Below are 22,908 nucleotides of genomic sequence, written 5' to 3'. Positions count from 1 at the left end.
AAAGGGACAGCCGAAGCCCCACCGAGGCTCCTCATTGAGAGCAATGTCCTACCAGGTCAGCCCGTAGCAGTCAGGAAGTGTGGGTGCATCATGTCTCTGGGAACAGAGATGCAGAGAGGTGGGAACAGCTATGCAGTCATGGGCTGGCAGTTATAAAACAAAGCGAAGCTGGGGCCCCTCCCCTGACCCTCAAACACCTTTACCCCACTGTGTTCAGTTGCTGAAATAATTAAGAATTACGTTATGAGAAAGACCTACAATTCCTGAATGGATGAGCACAGACTCACAGGTTTGGTGCCTGAGAAACGGTAGCACCATCAGGATCTGGTATGATGGAAGGCTCTTGTGTGGCCTCAGAGATGATGTGGGTCAACTGTCTGCTCCACCTTTCTAGACGTCAAAGTCTTACACACCACAGCGGTACCTGCTGTCTGGGCTCCCTTCAAAACCTCAGCATGGATTTAGCCTCCCAGGAGGGAGGGGAGCAGTGGGCAGCAAGCACTAGGCAGGCGTCTGGAGGCAGAGCCATGAAGTGGCACCAGGAGGAGCTACTCTGACATCCAGAGCCTCAAGGGCCTTTTAAATGATTGAGTATCCCTGGGCATCTGCAGAGGTGGGGACTGTGGGAAGCTGGTCCTGGCCCAGGCCAGAGGAGAGCTGCTGCGGATCTGCCAACTGCCCAGAGCTAAAGACGCTGTGGCACTGCTCCAAGTCTGGGAAGGAATGCTAAGGAGTCACTCCGTGTTCAACCCTGATCCACTCAGGATCAAGGACAGTGGCAGGCCACAGGCGAAGAAGTGCTGCCCGCCCAGGCTCAGGGAGCGCCTTCTGCCGCTGCCCCCCCCCCGACTCGCCCCCAGAGCGCCCCCATAAGGAAAAGCATGTGAGATGTAGTATTTGGAAGGCCGAGTGACTAGGGAAGATGGCTTTTAAGGAAGAAAAGTGAGAATTTAGTGAGGACTTGAAATAACCCAGACAATAACTTTGTAAGATTTGGAGTTCAGGGCTGGAGACTCGGCTGTAAGCACTTGTTCTTCCGAGGACCCAGGTTCAACCTCCCACCCACAAGGTGGTTCACCAGCACCAGGGATCTAGCGCCTGATCAATGCCCTCTTCTGACCTCTGTGTGTACAGGCACATACGTAGTGTACAAATATAAATGTAGGCAGAGGATTTTTTTATATTTATTTATTTTATGTATATGAGTACACTGTAGCTGTCTTCAGACACACCAGAAGAGGACACCAGATCATTACAGATGGTTGGGAGTCACCATGTAGTTGTTGGGAATTGAACTCAGGACCTCTGGAAGAACAGTCAGTGCTCTTAACTGCTGAGCCACCTCTCCAGCCCCATAGCACAGTTTTACACAAAAAATAATTCTTAAAAAAAAAAGTCAGTAAAATTTATTTTATTTTTATCACAAAGCAGTTTCCCTATTCTTTCGACAGCCCAGCACACTGAAGTGTGGAACATAAATGTCTGAGCCCACCAGGCCCCACTCGTGGGTAACTTTATGAAGAAGTTCTACTTTGAGAATTTGAGGCTTCAGAGAACTGAATTCGAGACCTTATCCAGAACTCAAACTTCTCTGCTGTTTCCTGAGTGGTGAGGACGAAAGGAGCTGGCACCTGCATCTGGTGGTAGAGTGCTTGGCACAAGACCCAGCAGGTGCCATTCACAAGTCTGCCTAACTGGTCCACCGTGGCATGAGCACTGAGAAGGTGGACTGGGAACAGAGCACAGGGTAGTGGGTGAGGAGGCTGGGCAAGACAGTCTCCATCCTCTGCCTGGTGCAGGGAGGACAAGAAGACTGTTCCTATCGGTCCCTGGTTGGAACAACTAAAGACAGCGATCAGTGAAACCAAGGACAATGGGCAGCCTCACTCTGGAATGGAATTTCTCTGTATCATCAAGAGGCCTGTCCCCAAGGAGGTCATTGTGAATGAGAGCCAAGTCACACAAGGCCACTCCCCACTCCAAATTCTTCTAGATCTCTGCCAGACAAGAAGACAGACAACAGGGACGGAGTGTGTTTATGGGCAGAGCTGGGTAAAACAGGCCGGCTAGGAATCTGGAGCAGGATCAGGAGGATGTAGCTTCCCATTGGCTGATGTGGCACAGTCTCCCTCATTTTGCTGTTTGACATACTGATCCAACAGGGAAGTCAGCTGGACTGGCTGGTGCTGAAGCAGGGAGCGGGTCTGGGCCGTGAGGTGAGTAAGGCCTCCTACCAGCTCCCCCTGTAGCTGGTCCAGGCTGGGCAGCTTGGCATAGTCTACGAGTCCCTGCCTGCTGAGGATGGTGTCATCAACGCAGCCACCTGCAAGAGCATAGGGTCAGCAGGCTCCCCGCAAACGCCGTGCTTGAAAAGCATCATCCGAACCCGAGAATCTGCTCCCCAGTGCCTTCTCCCCCAACCTTGGTCTTAAATTCAGGGTCACACATGTGCCTCAGCCCACTGTTGGGAATGCATCCCTCCTCTTTCTTTCCTTGAAAACATAAACAAACATCCGCCAGAGTCTAAAACTCCGTCACATCAGTGCCTCATAAACTTCTCTGAAGACAAGATCTTGGAGTGAAAAAGTGGAGCTTCCACTAGTCTGAATTTTCTGGGGTCACAGGTAGTCTTCTCTATAGAATGAACCTCAACACACTGGTCACGGCACTTTACCTCAGCCCTATTATCTGAGATACTTCTTTCTTATCATTTTTACTTACCTATTGGGGGGCATGCACACGTCACGTCCAGCGCCACGGCACAGGTGTTGAGTGGCACAGTCAGTCCCTAACAAACATGCTAACTCTGCACCAGCCATCCCACTTCAGCCCGGCCCTACCCCGGGGCTGCCCACTCACCCAGTAGTGGCAGGAAAGGAACGCTCTTTAAGACCCGCACCATTTCCTTGACCTTGGGCTCCTCACTGACCAGCAGCAGGTTGTGTCCAACAAAAAGGGGTAGCAGATTTTGGTATTTGGAATCTTCTAGAAAAGGCTTTAGGACCTGGGATCACAGGAAAGAAGGATTAATGGGGGACAAGAGGAGGGGAAAGCCACATACCTTGGTGACAGGCTGTCCCAAGCAGAGTGCACCCCACCCACAGCTTAGGCTCTAGGGCTGTCTAGGCTGTCTAGGACAGAAGCTGGAAGCATCCTACGGGAGGCCCATGCAGCAGGCCTGAGCCAGGGCCACCCTACCTGGCTGGGGAAGACTTTTATGAAGATCTTGTGTTTCCGTAGCTGGTGTCTCAGGAGCAGCTTATCCTCTGCACTCAAGGCCACGTTCTGGCAGACAGCTATCATTCGGTTGTCCCGAAAAACTGCTACTATATCTTGACGCAGGAGCCGGATGAGGCCTGACTCCTGCAGCAAGAAGGAATGGCAGAGGAGACACACAGAGGGTCTGGTATCCCTTACCTCACACAGGCACCAGGATGGTCAGTCATGCCAGGTGTAACAAACTGGAGAACGGGGAGGGGAGCTGGGCCTGATTCCTACAGCATGGCAGGTCCCCTACCATAACTGTTCCACTTCCCCTAGAGAACTGGGCCTGATTCCTACAGCATGGCAGGTCCCNTCCTACAGCATGGCAGGTCCCCTACCATAACTGTTCCACTTGCCCTAGAGAACTGGGCCTGATTCCTACAGCATGGCAGGTCCCCTACCATAACTATTCCACTTCCCCTAGAGAACTGGGCCTGATTCCTACAGCATGGCAGGTCCCCTACCATAACTGTTTCACTTCCCCTAGAGAACTGGAGGCTTCAGAGCAGGGTCTGCAAACCTGAGAGTGCCTGTTGGCTCCAGACGCCTTGCCAGGCAGCCTGTGTTACCGTATCTAACAAAAGTTACTTCATTATAGGCTGTAGTAAACAAGCCTGTAAAACTAATGCTAGCTACTCAGGAGGCTGAGGCAGGAAAATCAAAAGTTCAAGGCCTGCTTGAGCTACAGAATAAAAAGAAAAAAAAATGGCTGAATTTTGGAACTGAACAAAAGGCTCTCTCAAGAAAAAAGTTAAAATAAAGGTTCAGGATAGACTTGGCAGCAGGCCACTTGCCCAGTGTGGTTCAATGCCCAGTACCACACACACAAAGTTACTTCAATTATTATCTCACACCAATTTTACCAATTTAAAATACATGACAGGGGGACTGGAAGATGGCTCAGTGGGCAAAGGCGCCTGGCATCAAACCTGGAGGAAGTGAGTCTGGGCCCTAGAGCCCAGGCTTAGCAGTAAGCGCCTGCACCTCTCAGTACAGGGGTCCGGTTTCTTGTTTCTTTCTCTCTCTTTTTTTTCTTTTTTTAAGATTTATTTATTATGTACAGTGTTCTGCCTGCACACCAGAAGAGGGCGCCAAGATGACATTACAGATACCATGTGGTTGCTGGAAATTGAACTCAGGATCTCTGGAGACACAGTGCGTTCAACCTCTGAGCCATCTCTCCAACCCTTCTTTTCTTTTTTAAAAAGTGTATTATGTGTATGAGTATTTGCTAGCATGCATGTGTGCACCCTATGTATGCAGTGAACTAGAAGGCCAGAAGAGGGCATTACAGACAGTCATGAGCTGGCATGTGGATGTTTAAGGTCCAAACTGGGTCCTCTGGAAGAACAAGTAACTGCTGAGCTATTTCTCCAGGCCCTCGCCTTTTTCTCTTCTTTCTTTCCAGACAGGGTCCCCTTTTAGTCCTAGATAATCTGGAACTAATTACATAGACGAGGCTAGCCTGGAACTCATAAGCAAATCTTCTTGCTTCAGCCATCTGAGTGCTAGAATTACAGGTGTGTGCTACTTTGCCCAGTGTTTTGCTTTTTCTTCAAAACGGCTTGTCAAATAGTGCAAACCGGCCTTGAACTCCCTATATAGCCAAGGATGACCCTGAACACCTGCTTCCCCGAGCCTCCAGCTTCTACCTCCTAAATGCTAACATTATAGGCTTGTGACACCACACCTAGCTTCTTCCTGTTCCTTTCAAAACACAGAAACTTCTAGCATCCACCCCTCAGGGAAAACCGGGAAGCTTCAGCTCCTTAAAACAGGAAAGAACAGGGTGTGGCGGCTCACACCTGTAGTCTCTGCATCCAGGAGGCTAAGATGAGAGAGATCCTTTGCATTTGGGAACTGAGAAGGTCCTACAACTCCCTGTCTCCAAAAAAAAAAAAAAAGGCAGGAGTGAAATTCCGCCCACAAACTTGTAAAGCTTCCAGACGCTTTTTTTGGAGACAAGTAAAAACTACAGAAAATGCAGAGCGTGACAACGCAGAACCAAGTGTGTATTTTACTATAAGGATCTAGGGTGGGTGAGACTCAGAGTCAGGGTGGCTGCTGTAGGAACCTGACAATCTGATTTCCGCCCCCTGGACTCATGTAAGGAAGTCTGGTATGTGCTTCCACACATCTGCAGTCACAGCTCCTGCAGTGAGACAGAACTCACCAGAACCTGTGCGCAAGTGTGGAGCATGCAGCATGGCAGAAACAAAACACTTTACAAGGTGTTAGGAGAGACCTGAATCCTGAAAGCTGCCCTCTGACCTCCACCATGAGCGGTGGCAAGTGTGTACACACACACACACACACACACACACACACACACACACACACACACTCTCTGTCTCTGAAAGAAGTGAACTGTTGATCAGAAGAGCCACAGGGCTGGAGTCCAGCTTCATCAGCCCACCACCAAGTAACACATGCTGAGCTGCCTTACCTCCTTGGGGGGCTTGGGAGGAGGTGGCAGGCATCTCGGGTTGATGGCAGGTTTGGGAGGAATATACTCAGTTATAGCCATTAGCTTCTGCCGCTGGAAGTGCATGACTCGCCAGTGGCGGGTCACAGCCTTGGAGCCATGGCGCACAGTCTGGAGGGTGGGCAGCCAAGCTACAAGGGGAAATGACAGCATAAGACACAGCCCCTTGAAGGACCTCACTTGTCTTCAAACAACACCTCCACCTCCACAGAGAAAGGCTCGGGTCAGAGTTAGGCATGGCACAAAAAAATTCTCTTCTCTTAGTGGGTGACCTTAGCAGAGGCTCAATAGCTTAAGACGCTCCTCTCTCCAGGTTTTTGTTACTGTTGCTTTTTGTTTGTCTTTAGGCAGGATCTCATACAGCCCAGGCTGGCTTTAACTCACTGCCCACTCCACCTGTGTGCTGCCTTTAGAACTGCAGGTGTATGTCACCATGCCTGCTTTAAGCCTGCTGGGGTAAATCCCAGAGTGCGCTGGCAAGCACTCTACTAAGTGGACTACAGATCCAGCCCTGCACAGGTCCTAGAATTTTAAAAGATTTTTTTTTTTTTTTTTTACAAGATAAAGTATCTTAAAAGTACAAAGGAAATGGAGAACCAGGAATAGCATGCACACTGCAATTCACTCAGGAGGCTAAGGCAGAATTGCCATTAGTAAGACAACAGTCCAGGGTACAACACCACCTCAAAAAGCAAAACAGTGCCTAAATTAATAATCAAAGCATATGAGGAGAGGATTGAGAAAACGCTTTCCTTAAATGGCCAAACAATAAATATTTTAAGTTTGGAGTTCATATAGTTTGTCACTCAACCCAGCTAAAAACAGCCGTAAAAGCCTGGGCGTGGTTGGAGCTGGAGTGATGGCTCTGTGGTTAGGAGCACCTTTTGACTGACAGCAAACCTGGGTTCACTTCTCAGCACCCATATGACTCACAATCACCTGTCTGTCACTCCAGGCCCTCTTCTGACACCTGCAGGCCTTATATAGGCAATCAAAGCACACAAAATAAATTAGTAATAATAATAACTTGGATATGGTAGAACATGCATATAACTTAGCACTCAGAAAACAGAGGCAGGAGGACTGCCCCAAGTTGAAGGCCAGGTTAGTCTACACATTGAGTTCTACGCCAGTCAGTGCTACACTGTGGGATAGTGTTCTTTAAAATGAAGAAAAAAGCTGAGTGTGGTGGCGCACGCCTTTAATCCCAGCACTCGGGAGGCAGAGGCAGGCGGATTTCTGAGTTCGAGGCCAGCCTGGTCTACAAAGTGAGTTCCAGGACAGCCAGGGCTATACAGAGAAACCCTGTCTCGAAAAAAAAAAAAAAAAAAAAAAAAAAAAAAAAAAAAAATGAAGAAACAAGCTGGACATGGTGGTGCACATCTTCACTCTTTGGGCTTCAGAGATAGAAGTATCTCTGTGAGTTCCAGGCTCAGGCTGGCTGGGGTTACTAAGACGTATGAAAATCAGCCAACCAATCAGAAACCAGTGCAGCCACAAACAATATGTAAAGCAAAGAGACCGTGCTCCAGTAAAACTCTTCATTAAACAGTCATCTGGGCTGGAACTGCAACGAAGAGGTACAGAACTGGTCTACCTGCCCAGCCCAAGGTTCCATCACTAGCAAGCAAGAAAAACAGAGCAAATGCAAGAAAGAAGAGAATACCATCATGACCAGCCCTACTGTAACATGCCAGTCTTCTAAGCAGCAGTTCTTGTGTGTGTGTGTGTGTGTGTGTGTGTGTGTGTGTGTGTGTAAGTAGCCCTGGCTGTCCTGGAACTCACTCTGTAGACCAGGCTGGCCTCGAACTCAGAAATCCGCCTGCCTCTGCTTCCTGAGTGCTGGGATTAAGGGCGTGCACCACCACCGCCCGGCTTAAGCAGCAGTTCTTGAAGCGCAAAGAACTCCATCAAGACACCAACATCAGCTTTGCCTGGGAGCGCACATACTTTCCTGCTGTCCCTAGACCTATAAAATCCCGAAACTCGGTGGTGGGGTCCAGCAAGGTGTATTTTAATAAACTCTTCCCGTGATATCGATGGCTTCATCCCATGGCTCTGGGGCTCCTACGGCTTGAAGCAAGTAGGGGGTAAAAACAAGCACCTCACAACTCTCCCAAAGGAGTCAGAGGGTGAGCACCTGAAATCCGAGTTCAAGATCAACCGCACCAATGTGAGACCCTGACTCGAAATGCAAGATTAAGGCCTGAGAGATGACTCATTCAGTACAAATAAATGCACTTACTGCCAACCCTGACGACCTAAACTCAACCCTTGGAACCCCTCTACGGTGGAGAAGAGAAAAGAGGCATGCAAGCTGCCCTCTGACCTTTTTGTGCCCAATGGCACAATCTTGGTGACAGGAAAAGCTTGGAAGGTCCCCTCTGCACCCAAGGAAATTCTCCAAAGCTCTGAGCCAAGGTGACTCTTTCAACCCTAACATAAAGACCAACAGTGTCGTTTTGCAGGGAAAAGATCAGCTAGAAGATTCCAGGTAATATGGAGGATGGCCAGGGAGAGAGGTTTTATGGTTAAGGGCCACAAGACCTGTTACGAGTGCCTTTGGAATGAGATGGGACTGGAGAGGTGGCTCAGCGGTTGCGAGCACTAATTGCTCTTCCAGAGGTCCCGAGTTCAAGTCCCAGCAACTACATGGTGGCTCACAACCATCTGTAATGAGATCTGATGCCCTCTTCTGGTGTGTCTGAAGACAGCAACTGTGTACTCACATACATAAAGTGAATACTTCTTTAAAAAAATAAAAATAAAAATAATGCCTTCCTCCCAAGGTGCCCTTGCTTTGAAGCAATGAGTACAATTCTACAGTATGTCATATTTGCTCATTAAATGCCTGATGCCTATTAACATCAGACACCGAAGCTGAGGTGGACACAGTGAAGTTTAACAGATCAGATGACACAGGTGCATAAACCAAACCAGACGGAACTGATAGAAGCAAATTTCACCGAAGAACCTGCTCTTTATGGAGAGAGGGTCGTTGAGAGAAGACTTGGGTCTGTGTTTGGGCTAAGACCTGAAGACGGAACGCATAAACTTTCTGGCAAGGACGCTCCGGGACCAGGAATAAGAACTGAGCGAAGGGCTAGAAAAAATCCAAAGCGAGGTCCTGGGGTGTAGGAACCTGTCACTGTTTTGGTGACAGCGCCGCTGTGATGCCCGGCTTGGGGGGGGGGGGGAGGGGCCGTGGAAGGGATGTCACAGGCAGGTAACAGGACCCAGTCACATCAGGGATCCGGCTAGCGGCAGGGTCGCCGAGAGCTGTCGACCGTCAGAGATTACGGGGAAGGTCAGAAGGAAAGGAGGGAGGCGAGGGCTAGAGAGCACCAGCCTGCGTGCAGGGAGGCCCTGGGTCACTCCTTACCCGCCCGGGGCGGGAGACCTCCTCGGAGGATCCCGGCCACCGCCGCAGCCATCGCTACAGGAAGTTCCCATGAGGGCTGCGCGGAGACGGAAATAGCTAAGGATTGTGGGGCAGCCGTGACAACCCGGGCCCGGAAACAGTGGGCGTGGCGCCGGATGGGGCCGCTATCCGCATGCGTGGAGCTGGGCTCCTCCCTCCCTCCCCGCCCCCGTTCCGTCAGACCTGGCGTCCAGTCTCCTAGCAACGACGCGAGACCTCGAGGAACGGTTCTTTCTCATCCTTCTGGTCCTTTCAGTTTAAGGCCAGTAAAGCCACGCCACACACCTCTAACTCCAGATCCTTCGCTCCCATTTACCCCTATCTTCCACCGCACCCCCAATAATTCTCAGAACCCCCTGCCCTTGTCTCCTTAGTCTTCCCCCCCAACCTGGGTTCAACCGGCCCAACCGTCTAAGCTTCTCTGCTCACCTTCGCCCATCTATCAGCCTCAAGCAGCCGCTGTTTATTTTAGATCATGCCAGGAGACGAGCAGGAAGGTGAGTTGACAAAACAGTTGGGCAACAGTAAGGTCGGGTCTCAAAAAACAAAACAAAACAAACAAACAAACAAACAAAAACAAAAAAAAAAACAGGCGACAAAATGCTCATCTTTCCCCAGCTAAGAAAGCTGCCCAGAGAACCGAGGAAGGTGTCCACATTACTGAAGCCCTTATCACCAAGCGGAACTTGACCTTCCCTGAAGATGAAGACCTGTCAGAAAAGTTGTGAGTGGACGGGAGAGAAAGGGGTGATAGAAGGCGGGAACACTGACATTGCGGGCTGTACTGACTTCGACACTCCACTCGTGTTTCTCTCTTACTCCACTCACCAATCAGTATTACTTTCCAGTTGGTTTTTACTGCTTGAAGATGATTTTTCATACATCCTCAGCTGCCTTGGAGGTCACTACCTCACCTCTTAGCAGACCCCAAAATTCTCCGCCCAGTTCTCAGTCTGGCCTCCCTACACTGTTGTTGCCCCATTGATTGTTATAAATGATAAATCTAATTACTCCCTGGTAGAAACTTCCTCAGCAACCAACTACAGCTAGAATAAAATCCAAATAGCATAAACCAACCCTATTTACAGCCACATTCTATAAGTGTGCAATCTCTCATACCATGTTCTTTTTTTTTTTTTTTTAACATTCTTTTTTATTATGTATACAATGCATTCCAGCCTCCATGCCAGAAGAGGGCATCAGATCCCATTAAAGATAGTTATGAGCCACCATGTGGTTGCTGGGAATTGAACTCAGGACCTCTGGAAGCCAGTGGTGCACTTAACCTCTGAGCCGTCTCTCCAGCCCTCATACCATGCATGGTCTTGCCCTTTGTTAGACAGAGTAGCTTGGCATCGCCTGAGAGCTTGGCTTGTTAGAAATGAATTTCCACTGGGGATATATAGCTCACTCGACACATTGCTAAGAACCACATAAACCTGGCTGTGGTATAATCCTGGCACTCAAGAGGTCATGGCAGGAAGATCTGAAGTTCAAGCTCTTTCTCCTCAGCTACACAGAAAGTCTGAGGCCACCCAGGGCTACATGAAGCTCTTTGCCTTTACCTTACAAGAAAGAAAGGACACCTGCTCAAACCTACTGAATTAGAATCCACATCTTGCAGTACCCAAAGGATTTGCAGGCATATGCAAGTTCAAGACAGGCTGGATTAGCCCATGCATTGTCCCCTTCCCCTTTCCCCTCTCACTGCCTATGCATTTGTCACCTCTTCTAGGAAGTTCCTGACGCCCCCAGTGTGGAGTTGGTACATGGTCCATGTACCCACTTTTGTGCCTCTGGCATCCACCTGTCATAGTTATCTTGTTGGTTTCCCTAATAATGATGGCTGAGAGCCTACGTCATTTGTCCGAGGACATTCAGTAAATTTGGAAATAATGAGCGTAAGGATAGAACAAGTGATTTCCTTCCACAATCATTAAAAAGGGAGAGAGGTTCTGCCAGGGGACATGAGAGTATTTCTCCATCTCTCCTCACCCCAGACTTGCTCCACCATCCAAGGAAAGCTGCTCTTGTTCTGAATCGCCAGGAAGCATGAACAGCCATCTACCAATTAGAGGCCTGCTGTCAGCTAGTGCTTGGCTTTCTCCTGCCACCACTGGAGAGCCACGTGTCTGAGACCAGCCAGTCTCATGACTTAAGACTAATGTCATGAAGCTGTCCTTTTTTGTTTGTTTGTTTGGTTTGGTTTGGTTTGTTTTGTTTGTTTGTTTTTTGTTTTTTGTTTTTCAAGACAGGGTCTCTCTGTGTAGCCCTGGCTGTCCTGGAACTCACTTTGTAGACCAGGCTGGCCTCGAACTCAGAAATCCACCTGCCTCTGCCTCCCAAGTGCTGGGATTAAAGGGAAGCTGTCCTTGACAACTCAAAGCCACTCAGCCCTCGACCCCTTCCTTTCCTTGAGTGAGACACATCTCCTCCTCCCTCCCTCCCATCGTCTACTGAAGGCCACAGGTGTGAACCCTGCTTGCTCTCCTTTAGGTTTCACACTCTTGATGAACTGGAGACCGTCCGCCTGGATGGGGAAGGGATTACTTGTATCGGGAATTTAGAGAAACTCCGGAATATTCACAGCCTCTACTTGCAATCGGTAAAGTCTCCACCCCCCACCCCAAGAGCACCGCCCCCCCCCCGTACTTCCTGTCCTTTCCCTGCTGTGCACCTAGTCTGTCTAATCTGAAAACAGCTGAACAGCTCATCTCTCTGTTTCTGGAGTTTTGGCCAGGAGAACATTCCCAAGTGAACCAAAGCTCCTGAAGCGCTCTAGAATCACTATGTGCAGACACTTCTCTGGTTTAGATTCCAGACCTTCTAGACTGTAGAAGGTCCTCTCAGGATTAAGCCTGTTCCCATGGGGGCGGTGGCACATGCCTGTCACCCCAGGATTTGAGCACTGAAGACTGACAAGATCGAGGCCACCTAGATTACATGGAAGTCCCAGCCTGCCACACAGAACTCTTAAAATATAGATCCAAGCAGGCCGGGTGTGGTGGCACACACCTTTAATCCCAACACTCAGGAGGCAGAGGCAGGGAAATCTCTGAGTTGGAGGCCAGCCTGCTCTATAATTTCCAGGCCAGCCAAGGCCAAATTAAGTGACTGTGTCTATAAGCCAACAAACAAAGGGCTGGCAAGATGGCTCAGCACATAAAGGGCTTGCTGCCAAGCCTGGTAACTTGAGTTCAATCCCAAGACCCACATAGTAGGAAAGAACTATCAATTTGCTTGTTTTCTGACCTTCACGCAGATGTGCTCTCGCACCACACATACACACACACACACACACACACACACAGATAGACAGACAATGTCATTAAAAATGTTTAAACAAGTACCCAGTTACCACTTTTGATACAGCCTACATCCTTCATCCTTCAGATCTCTCTCTCTCTCTCTCTCTCTCTCTCTCTCTCTCTCTCTCTCTCTCTCTCTGATCTTGCCTGAGATTATTTGTAAAAACAGCATAGGACACTGGTCATCTGCAAATAGTGTGTGGGTGGGTGTGCCACAACAGTCCATCTGTCTTCACACTGGCAGGAGCCTTTTCTATGGGGTCTTCACAGGGGCCTGGGCACCTTTGGGGGCCTGAGCACCTTTGGGAGCCTGGGCTGCAGCTGAAGCCTGGGCCTAGCTGGAGCTTTGGCCTCTGCCTTGGTGTGAACCTTGGGCTTCAATTGGCAGAGCCTCTGACCCTTGGCCATTCGAATCTGCTTCCCAAGCTTGGGGTGAGTGATGAAAGCCAGCCGGCTGAGTTTGCAGCTGGGGCCCTTTGGCATCTTGGGCTTGATGGCCTGAGGCTTCACAAGGGCCTTGATGGCCTCTGCACGTGCACTCACTGCCTTTGCATTGTTGGCCTGCATCTTCTTCAGGCCTTTCTTGTTGTGGTTCTTGGCAAATCGCATGTTCCTCAGGAACTTGGGGTCAACCCCTGTAGGAGATTCGTGTCTTTGTGACCAGGGTTTCTTGATGCCGTTTCTGTGCCATTTGCAGGACTGGTTGTGTGTGGTATGGTTCTTGGACTTGGCCATGTCTGCACAGTAACCGCGGCTCCCACAGTGCCTGGGGCCTTCAGATCTTTTGGAGGCTATGCCGTGGTGGTTGGGTGATCTTCAGCCTTTCCTAGGATAAGTATAGCCAGAGCCCTTAAACCCCTCCTATAAAAGTCTTGAGAGCCAACTAGTACACAATCATTGTTCCTTCTGGGTTTGCAGACCCCCAGGAGGCCTTTCCCATTTCCCTAGGGCCCCTTGGTTTCCTTCTTGAGTCTCCAGTCCCTCTTTGGTCAACTCACTGAACTAGCCCCAAGTTTACACGTTAACCACTGACCAGAGAAAACAAATCATCTCTCCCCAAGGAAATGACATCCAGCTACTCAGTCAGGTTGAGTGGCCATTCTCCAAATGTAATGGCTGCTGCTGAGCATAGACATGGTCGTAGACCTTCATCCCCTTCACAAGACTTCCCACCCGGCTGCCTTAACTCTGTTTCCCCACCCTGGCTTCCTCCTGCAGAATAAGATCCAGCGCATTGAGAACTTGGCATGCATCACCTCCCTGCGGTATGTGGCACCAAGGCAGGAAAAGAGTAGGGAGTGGATGGTGGGTGGTGGGTGGCGAGAAACTGGCTACACCCCCTCGAACTGGCTTGGGGCTCCCTAAGCCTGGCTCTGCTTCCCTCAGCCCACAAGGCTCTGAGTCCCCACTTGTCAGCCAGCTGCCCTGGCGCCCTCCTCCTCCTCCAGCCATCCTGTCGCTCAGCCTTGTCTCTGTCCCTCCCTCCTCCTTTGCAGCTTCCTGTCTTTGGCAGGAAACCAAATCAGGCATGTGGAAAACCTCGTTGACCTCCAGTACCTCCAGTTTCTGGACCTGTCTGAGAACCTGATAGAAACGCTGAAGCTAGGTGGGGGCGCCTGGCCCTGGTCCATGGCATGTGGGGTGGTCCCTCCTCTTGCTTCCAAGCTCCTTTGATTTTTGCTATAGTCCCCGATGCTTGTCTCTCTTGGGGAGGAGGTGCAGAGCAGGCATAAGACCCCATTCTTTCTGCTGCACAGATGAGCTCCCCGAGAGCCTTCTCATTCTCAACCTGTGTGGAAATCCCTGCACCAACCAGGATGGCTACAGGTGAGGAGGGACTGAGGGCGAGCTGAGCGGGCGTCACCCGTGCTCTAGGCAGCCACTGTCAACCCGCAAGCCATCGTGCCCTCTGCCCCTAGCCTGAGTCCCATATCCAGCACCTCACAGGAGCCAGCCTGGTGCTCTTTGAAGCTGACCCCAGGCCCATCTCCTAAAGTCATTCCCATCCAGGGATGGGCACTAAAGCACACAAGCACACAGTCACTGTACCCTCCCAGGTCCCACACCAGGGAAGCCCTCATGGGTAACCTCTGCTCCTTCTGCCTTACAGGAAGATGGTGATAGGAGCCCTGCCACTGCTCTTGGACCTGGACAAGCAGCCTATATTGGAGCGGTGGACCTCAGATGAGGAGGATAAATCCTCAGATGATGATGAGGAGTTTCCAGAGCTCAATGGCCCCTTCTGCGCGGAGCGAGGTGACACTGGCCCCAGACACTGGGAGACCCTCACTGACATTGCCCTAGGCAGCTAGTTCTGTGGAGTGGCCTCTGCAGCTCTGTGGTCTCTCCACCCCAGGCCCTTCATGTTCCCAGAAAGCCACTCAGGAGGGTGGCATCTGTCACCCTCCCAGCGTGGCACATAGTCCCTGGGGGTTATTTGCTCACTTTCCATCAGCCTCATGGCCACCTGCTGTCCATAATAAAGTGAGTGCCAATGACCCACCTCTGTCTGGAATTAGGGCAGGATCTAACTAGGGGATGCTGGGGACTCGTGCCTCCCAGCCCCAGCTTCATACTCCTTTTACTGGGCATGGCGGGAGGTTTACCAGCGATATCCCAGAGCCCAAGGCCCTCCTGCTGAGCTCAGGGTTACACCTCTCCTCCCCCAGGATTCTTCAAGGACTTGGAGCAGGAACTGCATCAGCGTCAGGAACGCAGGCAGCAGGCAGTCCTGACAGAGCACTTGTCAAGGATGGAGACACAGCCTGTCCTCACAGACCTGCCCCTGCTGCCTGCCGTGCCCATGGCTGGGGACTGCAGCTCTACTGCCCCTGAACAGCCTGGGAAGGAGTCAGCCCCTAAAGCTACCTCCTCAACCCAGACTGCCTCTTCTGACAAGAAACAGGTTTCCAAGAACCAGAAAAGCTCCGTCCAGGCAAGGAAGGGGGCTCTAGCAGTCACCACCGCCAAGACCTCTCGGGCTGCAACCCCCAGCACAACCAAAACGACAAACAAGAAAAGCACAAAGTAATGCACAGTCTCTACGCACACGCCTCCTTCTCAGGCTCTGCCCCAATAAAGTGTCTCTGCACTTGGAATGCTTTTCATGTTCCATGGGGCAAGTCAAGGAATCAAAACCAGAAGGCAGAAACCCAGTCCCTCAGAGCAGCTCAAGCTTTTAGGGACGACCGAAAGGGCTGAGTCCCGCTGGTCCTCAAGTGGGCAAGAAGCAGGAGCACCTTGCTGTCTCGTGGTGAGACAGCTTCGTGGATTTTTAAAGATAGTGCCTCACCGTGTAGCCCTGGCTGGCCTGGAACTCACTGTGCAGAACAGGCTAGCCTGGAACTCACAGATAATCCACTTGCCTCTGCCTCCTGAGTAATTGTTTTAAAGACATGTTACCATGCAGTCCAAGTTAAGGACTGAACCTTGGGATCCTGATTGTCCCCAGATAGTAGCCATCTACCTAGTGAGGGGACTTCATGAAAACCTCACCTCCACCTCCACCACCTGGCACAGCTAGGTCCCATAGCACCCATCATTAGGGTCTGCGGCTTGGCACTACAGGTTTAGCAACCAGCCTGCTGGGAGCTGCCCTTTGCCCCAGCTCAGCTCCTCTCAATAGACTTGAGATCCAATTCACTAAAGAAGGAAATAAAACATTTATTAAGTCACTCCAAACTTGGATGAGCAGGGTGAAGGGATGGCCGGGATTCACCCCCACTGCACCCACCACCACTCAGGGCAGCTGGCCCCAGAGCTCCTGCATGCTTAAGCATAGGCCTGCTGCTCCCTCTCCACAAAGGCCTGGAAGAGGCTGCCCAGGCCCTGGGGAGGTGGGGTCTGTTCACCGGTAAGCAGCCCTCTGAGAGCCTCCAGGCCTTCCTGCTCCAGCCTCTGCTGCTTTTTCCGGAGTTGTTGTGCCTGTTCCTGTTGTGAAAGTCAGAGGTGAAGAATGTGAACCCTCTCCCCCGCCCCTGGCATGATCTCCCAAGACTAGCTGAAGGTCCCACCTCTCCTCAGATCTACAGCCCTTTCTGGTCCCAGAATATCCAAAAGGTATTTCCTACCTGCCCTCGGCACAGACCCCTGGCTTACCTGCTCATCCTCCATCAGCCCCAGGGCTGCCTGGTGTCCACGATAGAGTGAGTGCCGACGGTCCACCCGAGTCTGGAATCGGGGGAGGATCCGAACAGGGTCCTGGGCTCCAAAAGTGGGGGACAATACCTGGGGGGACTGGGACACCCCCACTCCAAAGATGAAAGGCTTGAATATGGACCTAATAAGACAACAGGTTGAAGGACTGAAGCAGTAACTGGGAACAGGTGCTGTCATGTCCCTGACACTGCAGTCTGTCCCCTTCAGCCCTCACCTGGATGGGTCTGGTGTGGCAGTGAGGAAGTGGACACAGGGCTTTGTGGGATCCTGGGGCAGGACGGACACCATACTGGCTGTGGTGCGGAAGCCTCCGGAGTCCATGCAGATGCCGCTCTCCTTGTTCCTAAGGATGTCCATCATCACCTCTGCTGTGATGCTTCCTGCAGAGGACGGAGTGGGGAGGGCTCAGCAAACGGGAGTATGACAGGGACCCCAGCTAGGGTGCTGTGGCCCTCCTGCCCACCACTCACAGACCTTGATGCCGCTGCAGCAACTCACACCCTGCCCGGAAGCGGGCCTTGGCAGCCTCCATGCGCACAGGCTGCTGAGTCAGGGAGAAGACCTCCGCAAAGTCAAAGAGGCCCTGCCCAGTCCACCAACCCTGAGCCTTGGCGTGGCTGCGGAGCTCCGGGTGTTCAGCTGAGATGTCTGTACCAATGCTCAGCTGGTTAGAAATATTCCGGGCACCTCCTGTGTAAGAAGAGGAACTTGTTTATCTGTTATGGGGCACCCACTATGTGCTAGACCCTGGGTGACGTACATAGATGACAGTCTAAACAAGTACAACCTGCCCTTAAGGGGCCTGTGGTAATGAGGAGACTGACAAAGCAATCAGAACTAAATCATAGGGACAGATGTGACAGCAAAGTGGTAGCTGCTTGCATAAGACTGTCTAACCACACGGGGAGATCCAGGAAGGCTTCCCAGAGGAAGGGGCAGGCTAAAGCATGGGAACATTTGGTCAGGTGAAGGAGAAAGAGTTACTAAGTGTGTTCATTTCTAGTCTCCCAGGGTGGCCCTCCCTATCCCTTCAGAGCTTTCCCACTGCCCAAGGCTGTCAGGAAGAACAAAAATGGTAGCCTTCAGAAGTGGAAGGAAGGCAGTACCTGGGGAGGTCTAGGTTCCCTCTTGGAGGCAGGCTCTATGCTAGACTCCTACCCTGGATCCGCTGAGCAGCCCACAGGCTCCCAGCTGTCTCCAGCACCCACGCCTCTGTCCGATCAGCCAGTAAAAAAGTATTGTGATAGCAGAACGGCTCTGGATCCTCCCGGCAGCTGCCTCCCTGCCCATAGCGGTCCAGCAGGCCTGCAATCACGTGCACAGCCTCCTGGGCAGTGCTGCTCCGTTCCAAAGCCAGCCTGATAGAAAATCAGAGTACAGAAGTGGTCCACACGGCTTTGATGCAAAGCCCACGTAACACAGCAAACCCAGCACCAATGATGGTATTAAACAGTCACGCAGGTCAGACCTGTGATTCCACCGGAGTGGAGGCAGGGAGATCAGAAGTTCATCTCTGAACTCAGCTACATACTACATGATCTCTTATCTTAAAACAGACAAAAAAAATGCCAAAGCAAAATGAAAAATCAGCTGGAGTAGTGGTACACACTTTCAACCCAGCACTTGGGAGGCAGGCAGATCTCCCTGAGTTTGAAGCTAGCCTGGTCTACATAGTGAATTCTAAGCCAGTCAGGGTTATGCAGTGAGACCCTGTCTCAAAACATAAAATAAAACAAAAAGAAACAAACATGAAAAAAACAATAATAAGCCATATAGCTGCCAAGCTTTGAACTGAGAATTCTATGGAAAGGTCTGGAACACTCTCTCCAAGGAAGAAGCGCCTGAAACTCTCCTCAGGCGGGGCTGCCCCACATTTACCAGGTTTTATAAACCACAGCTATGTAATATTTCAGTTAACAAAAGTAGTACTGAGCCGGGCGTGGTGGCACACACCTTTAATCCCAGCACCTGGGAGGCAGAGGCAGGCAGATTTCTGAGTTCGAGGCCAGCCTGGTCTACAGAGTGAGTTCCAGGACAGCTAAGGCTACACAGAGAAACCCTGTCTCAAAAAAACAAAACAAAAACAAAAACAAAACAAAACAAAAAACAAAAAACAAAAAAGTTGTACTGAGCTATGTATGGTGGCACACAGGCAGGAGGATCTCTGTGAGTTCAAGGCCAGCCTGGTCTACAGAGCAAGTTCCTGGACAGCCAGGGCTACACAGAGAAACCCTGTCTCAAAACAAACAAACAAAAAGTACTGAAAAAAAAAAATTAAAGCACTCTAGGCCAGGGGAGGTTCTTTATCAGGCTAGGAAGATATAAGACTGCAGCCTCCTTAGAAAGGCCACAAGGGCAAGGTCAACAGAGACAAGCCCAGTACACTGAGGCATTAGGTGGGAGGGAGTGGGGCACTGAAGAGCGGTACCTGAGCAGGTCCATACCCAGCAGGGCTTCCCCCTGCCCCACAGGCTCTTTGGTCCACACAGCTTCGTTTCCAATGCAGACACCAAGCTCGTTGGCCCCCATCTCAGCCCCCCACAGCCAAGAAGGGCGGCTCAGAATCACAGCATGTGTCTTCTCCACCTGTTCCACCTCGATATAGGTACACTGGAGGTAAAGAAGAGAGAGGAAGAATTCAGTGGAAAAAAAAAAAAAAAAGACCCAGAACTTACACTGCCCGGACCCTTTGTCAGCCACTTTAAATGGCCCTGAGAAAGGTCTTATTCTCAGGTCACACATAAGTAAACCGAGTTAGCAGAAGCTAACTCCACTCAAGCGTCCAAGGGTCCAGGTTGGTGGACTGGAACTCCGTACTCTTTCCACTTCATCTGCTACCGTCCCAGGGGCAAGAAAACGAAGAAGGTCTGGGAATAATGTCTAAGCCTTCCAGTTCCTTCTAAGTCCTAACCCACCTGAAGCCGGCTCCCAGGGACGTGAGTGCCTGCTGGTATAAACACCACCTCCTGCACCTCATCTCGGGGCCGGTCTGAGTTCTTTGCAAAGATTACAGCTGGAATGGCTGAGGCCGGGGGCACAGAGACAAAGCAGTCGCAGGAACAAGGGGCATCGGGGCTCGACGACGCCATCTGCGAAGAAGGTGCGGGGGTGGGGGTGGGGGGCAGATGTTCACGTCCCTCATACCTCTCCACAATCTTGGCCACCAGTGGGGCCTAGGGCATTCCCTCCCCACGTGTGCACTCTGAGAAGACAACAGCACTGTGTGCACACTCAAAGCGTGGTGCGCACTAACAGTGCACTTGGCTTGGAGTCAGGAGACAGCGCCAACTCTGCAAGTTAAGAGCGTCTGTTTTGGAGTCGTAGCCCTTCCAGGCTGGCTTACAGGGTAGTTTCTAGGCACTAACGCTGGCTCCAAGAAGCCCACGCTCCTGCGCATGCTCACATTCACGCTCCTCTTCCGTCCAACCCTTTCCAAGTACACAGTGCCTGGGTCTCTCACCCTCTCTGCCTCCAAGATCCCCCCCAGGCTCGGTTCCGGACGCCACTTCCTCCTCTTCAGGTCAGATCTGTTCCCCTGGACCCAGGTTCTCCGGTATGTGACCTGGAAGGCCTTTGTCCCCGGGGGCGGGGCCGGCACAGGACACCTGCAATGCCACCGTCTTTCACGAGGGTGCGCGGTAGCTAGCACCACTTAGAGCGGAGAGGCTTTTCAAATCCTGCTTAAGAGTCCTGGGCTTTCTCTTCAGGCTTATCAGATAGAGTCTTTAACAGGAGGTGGAGCTGAAGGAGAAAAGAAGCCCTAGTGAAAAGAAAGAATTCATAAAATAGCCAACACTGCTGAGGTTCTGGGGATTAAGGAAAAACTTTCTCTACCTGCTTCCTGACTTGAATTTCAAGGGCGCAATCCCAGGAAAACTGGGCAGACACAAGACAAAAGGCATAGTGACACTTTAAATTACGGTATTATTTTATTACTGTTTTTGTGTTTTGTTTTTTTTTAGAGCCAGGGTTTCTTTGTGTAGCTCTGGCTGTCATGAAACTTGCTCTGTAGAACAACTTAGCCTCAAATTCACAGAAATCTGCCTGCCCCTGCCTCCCAAGTGCTGGGATTAAAGGCGTGCGCCATCACCGCCCCGCGCTTATTTTACTAATTTAAAAAATTTTTAATTTTATAGACTAGAGAGATAACTGGGCACTTCAAAGCTGCCGTTGAGGAGAACATGGGTTCGAGTCTCAGCTCACAGCTGTCTATAATTCCAGGTTCTGTGAATCTGACGCTCTCTCTCATCTCCATGGACTCCAGACACACGTGATGCTCAGGCAGGCACACATACAGGCAAAACATCAATATGCGTAAAATAAGTTCTTTTTTAAAATTGTGTGAATATGTGTGTGGGGGTTGTACTGGCCAGTTTTGTGTCAACTTGACACAGGCTGGAGTTATCACAGAGAAAGGAGCTTCAGTTGGGGAAATGCCTCCAGCTGCAAAGCATTTTCTCAATTAGTGATCAAGAGGGGGGAAGTCCCCTTGTGGGTGGCGCCATCTCTGGGCTGGTAGTCTTGGTTCTATAAAAGAGCAGGCTGAGCAAGCCAGGGGAAGCAAGCCATAAGGAACATCCCTCCATGGCTTCTGCATCAGCTCCTGCTCTCAGACCTGCTTGAGTTCAAGTCCTGACTTCCTTGGTGGTGAACAGCAATGTGGAAGTGTAAGCTGAATAAAAACCCTTTCCTCCCAAACTTGCATTTTGGTCATGATGTTTGTGCAGGAATAGAAACCCTGACTAAGACATGGGTTATGTGTAGGGGAGGGCATGTGCCCACAGAAGCCAGAAGAGGGTGTTCTATGTTCTGAAGCTGGAGCCACAGGTGGTTGTGAGCCACCTGGCATGCGTGGTGGGAACCAAACTCAGGTCTCCTGCAAGATCAATCTTCACTCTAACTGCTGAACCATCCTTCTGGTCCCTTTTTCTTTTTTCTTTCTTTCTTTTTTTTAATTAAAGATTTATTTATTGTATATGAGCACACTGTAGCTGACTTCAGACACAGCAGAAGAGGGCATTGGATCCTATTACAGATGGTTGTGAGCCACCATGTGGTTGCTGGTATTTGAACTCAGGACCTCTGGAAGAACAGTCAGTGCTCTTAACAGTTGAGCCATCTCTCCAGTGCCCCCCCCCTTTTTTTATTTTCAACCTTAGATGCCAAATCTTTTGAGCTGTCCACCTCGTTTTGTTGTTGTTGTTGTACATATTTTACAACTTTGACTTTGGGAGACTGTGTATACATACATGTGTGCAAGTGCACATCACCATGTAGGTCTCTCTTATGCAGACTAGAGGTCTACACTGGGTGTCTTCCTCGGTTGCTCTCCATCTTCTTCTTTGAGACAGGGCCTCGGATGAAGGCTGAATCTTGTTGATTCTGCTTCAGTAGCTGGCCGACCGGCAAGCTCAGAGAACTTCCTGTCTCTGCCTCCACAGGGCTGGGATTATAGTTCACATACTGGACATGGAACTCGGGCCTTCATGCTTGTGTGCTAGGCACTGGATTGTTTGGACCTGTACTGCCTGAGCCATCTCCCTGACCCCGTCTACTCCCATGTCACAAGGAGACTTACACAAAACTCGCCTGTCTCCAGAAACCCAAGTTCAATTCTGCCCACTAGGTGCTTAGAAAGATAACTTTGAAAAGGGGATTTAGAAATTTCTAATTGCAGAACTGTGATGCTTCTACCTTCTCTGCACAGTGAGGAGGAGATCGGAAAGGAGAAATTTGGGCTTAGAGGGGCAGACAGTGGTGTGGAGCTGGATTCAGACTTCTTATGGTGTTGGCTTTCACTTCAATTTTTTCCTCTATGAATCATCTCTGTCGTTGGCACGGAAGAGCATGTGCCTCACACACTTATGGTCCCATGACCTCTAGGAATTACTTCTATGGATCACATGGAATCTGTGATACGTCTACCATTTTAATTATTGCAATGTATAAACACAGAAGCATTGTGTATGTATGTGTGTGTATATGTGTGTATGTGCCTGTGCGCTTGTCTGTGTCCATGTGTGCTCATATGCATGTGTGTGTGTCCATATGTACCATGAGTATGTGTGTGTGTGCATGTGTGCATGTGCACTTGTGTGCACATTTTTCCATTTCTTTTTTTATTTTTATTTTTTATTGTTTTTGGTTTTTCGAGACAGGGTTTCTCTGTATAACCTTGGCTGTCCTGGAACTCACTTTGTAGACCAGGCTGGCCTCGAACTCAGAAATCCACCTGCCTCTGCCTCCCGACTTTTTAAATATTTTTTTCTTTC

General features: G+C 50.5%; 3 protein-coding genes and 1 pseudogene across 3 annotated transcripts; 1 reads left to right on the top strand and 3 right to left on the bottom strand.

Moving 5' to 3' along the window:
* Nucleotides 1-1,397: 1,397 nt before the first annotated feature.
* Nucleotides 1,398-9,208, bottom strand: Mrpl10 (mitochondrial ribosomal protein L10). The gene is made up of 5 exons (XM_021212829.2): nt 9,132-9,208; nt 5,711-5,880; nt 3,199-3,363; nt 2,860-3,004; nt 1,398-2,323 (listed from the first exon to the last, which is right to left on the bottom strand). Exons 1-5 carry the CDS (start codon nt 9,181-9,183, stop codon nt 2,067-2,069), a joined length of 789 nt encoding a protein of 262 aa, XP_021068488.1. The 5' UTR covers nt 9,184-9,208; the 3' UTR covers nt 1,398-2,066.
* Nucleotides 9,209-9,336: 128 nt separating this feature from the next.
* Lrrc46 (leucine rich repeat containing 46) lies at nt 9,337-15,567 on the top strand. Its single transcript, XM_021212827.1, has 8 exons — nt 9,337-9,667; nt 9,789-9,894; nt 11,667-11,775; nt 13,697-13,743; nt 13,975-14,084; nt 14,236-14,305; nt 14,589-14,734; nt 15,148-15,567. The coding sequence occupies exons 1-8, from the start codon at nt 9,646-9,648 to the stop codon at nt 15,507-15,509; spliced, it is 972 nt and encodes a 323-aa protein (XP_021068486.1). The 5' UTR covers nt 9,337-9,645; the 3' UTR covers nt 15,510-15,567.
* On the bottom strand, nt 12,715-13,222 carry LOC110331945 (annotated as a pseudogene).
* A 549-nt stretch (nt 15,568-16,116) lies between the features above and the next one.
* On the bottom strand, nt 16,117-20,212 carry Scrn2 (secernin 2). The gene is made up of 8 exons (XM_021213021.2): nt 20,097-20,212; nt 19,552-19,725; nt 19,065-19,246; nt 17,795-17,994; nt 17,111-17,326; nt 16,851-17,016; nt 16,577-16,757; nt 16,117-16,408 (listed from the first exon to the last, which is right to left on the bottom strand). Exons 2-8 carry the CDS (start codon nt 19,723-19,725, stop codon nt 16,250-16,252), a joined length of 1,278 nt encoding a protein of 425 aa, XP_021068680.1. The 5' UTR covers nt 20,097-20,212; the 3' UTR covers nt 16,117-16,249.
* Nucleotides 20,213-22,908: the final 2,696 nt, after the last annotated feature.

The sequence above is a fragment of the Mus pahari genome, chromosome 14 (assembly GCF_900095145.1).
Source record: "Mus pahari chromosome 14, PAHARI_EIJ_v1.1, whole genome shotgun sequence".
Taxonomy (NCBI): Eukaryota; Metazoa; Chordata; class Mammalia; order Rodentia; family Muridae; genus Mus; species Mus pahari.
Note: the sequence above shows the minus strand (reverse complement) of the source record. Positions and strands in the feature narration are given on the sequence as shown.

What these genes read in the sequence shown, in the direction of transcription:
- Scrn2 (XM_021213021.2), bottom strand. Translation starts at nt 19,725, where the DNA reads ATGGCGTCGTCGAGCCCCGATGCCCCTTGTTCCTGCGACTGCTTTGTC. An exon ending in GTTGCTGCAGCGGCATCAAG is followed by an intron (nt 17,017 to 17,110) that starts GTCTGTGAGTGG and finishes CGTCCTCTGCAG; the next exon opens with GAAGCATCACAGCAGAGGTG. An exon ending in GCCACACCAGACCCATCCAG is followed by an intron (nt 16,758 to 16,850) that starts GTGAGGGCTGAA and finishes TTGTCTTATTAG; the next exon opens with GTCCATATTCAAGCCTTTCA.
- Mrpl10 (XM_021212829.2), bottom strand. Translation starts at nt 9,183, where the DNA reads ATGGCTGCGGCGGTGGCCGGGATCCTCCGAGGAGGTCTCCCGCCCCGG. An exon ending in CTCCCAAGCCCCCCAAGGAG is followed by an intron (nt 3,364 to 5,710) that starts GTAAGGCAGCTC and finishes TTCTTGCTGCAG; the next exon opens with GAGTCAGGCCTCATCCGGCT. An exon ending in TAAAAGTCTTCCCCAGCCAG is followed by an intron (nt 3,005 to 3,198) that starts GTAGGGTGGCCC and finishes CTGTGATCCCAG; the next exon opens with GTCCTAAAGCCTTTTCTAGA.
- Lrrc46 (XM_021212827.1), top strand. Translation starts at nt 9,646, where the DNA reads ATGCCAGGAGACGAGCAGGAAG. An exon ending in GCCAGGAGACGAGCAGGAAG is followed by an intron (nt 9,668 to 9,788) that starts GTGAGTTGACAA and finishes ATCTTTCCCCAG; the next exon opens with CTAAGAAAGCTGCCCAGAGA. An exon ending in CCCCTTCTGCGCGGAGCGAG is followed by an intron (nt 14,735 to 15,147) that starts GTGACACTGGCC and finishes CTCCTCCCCCAG; the next exon opens with GATTCTTCAAGGACTTGGAG.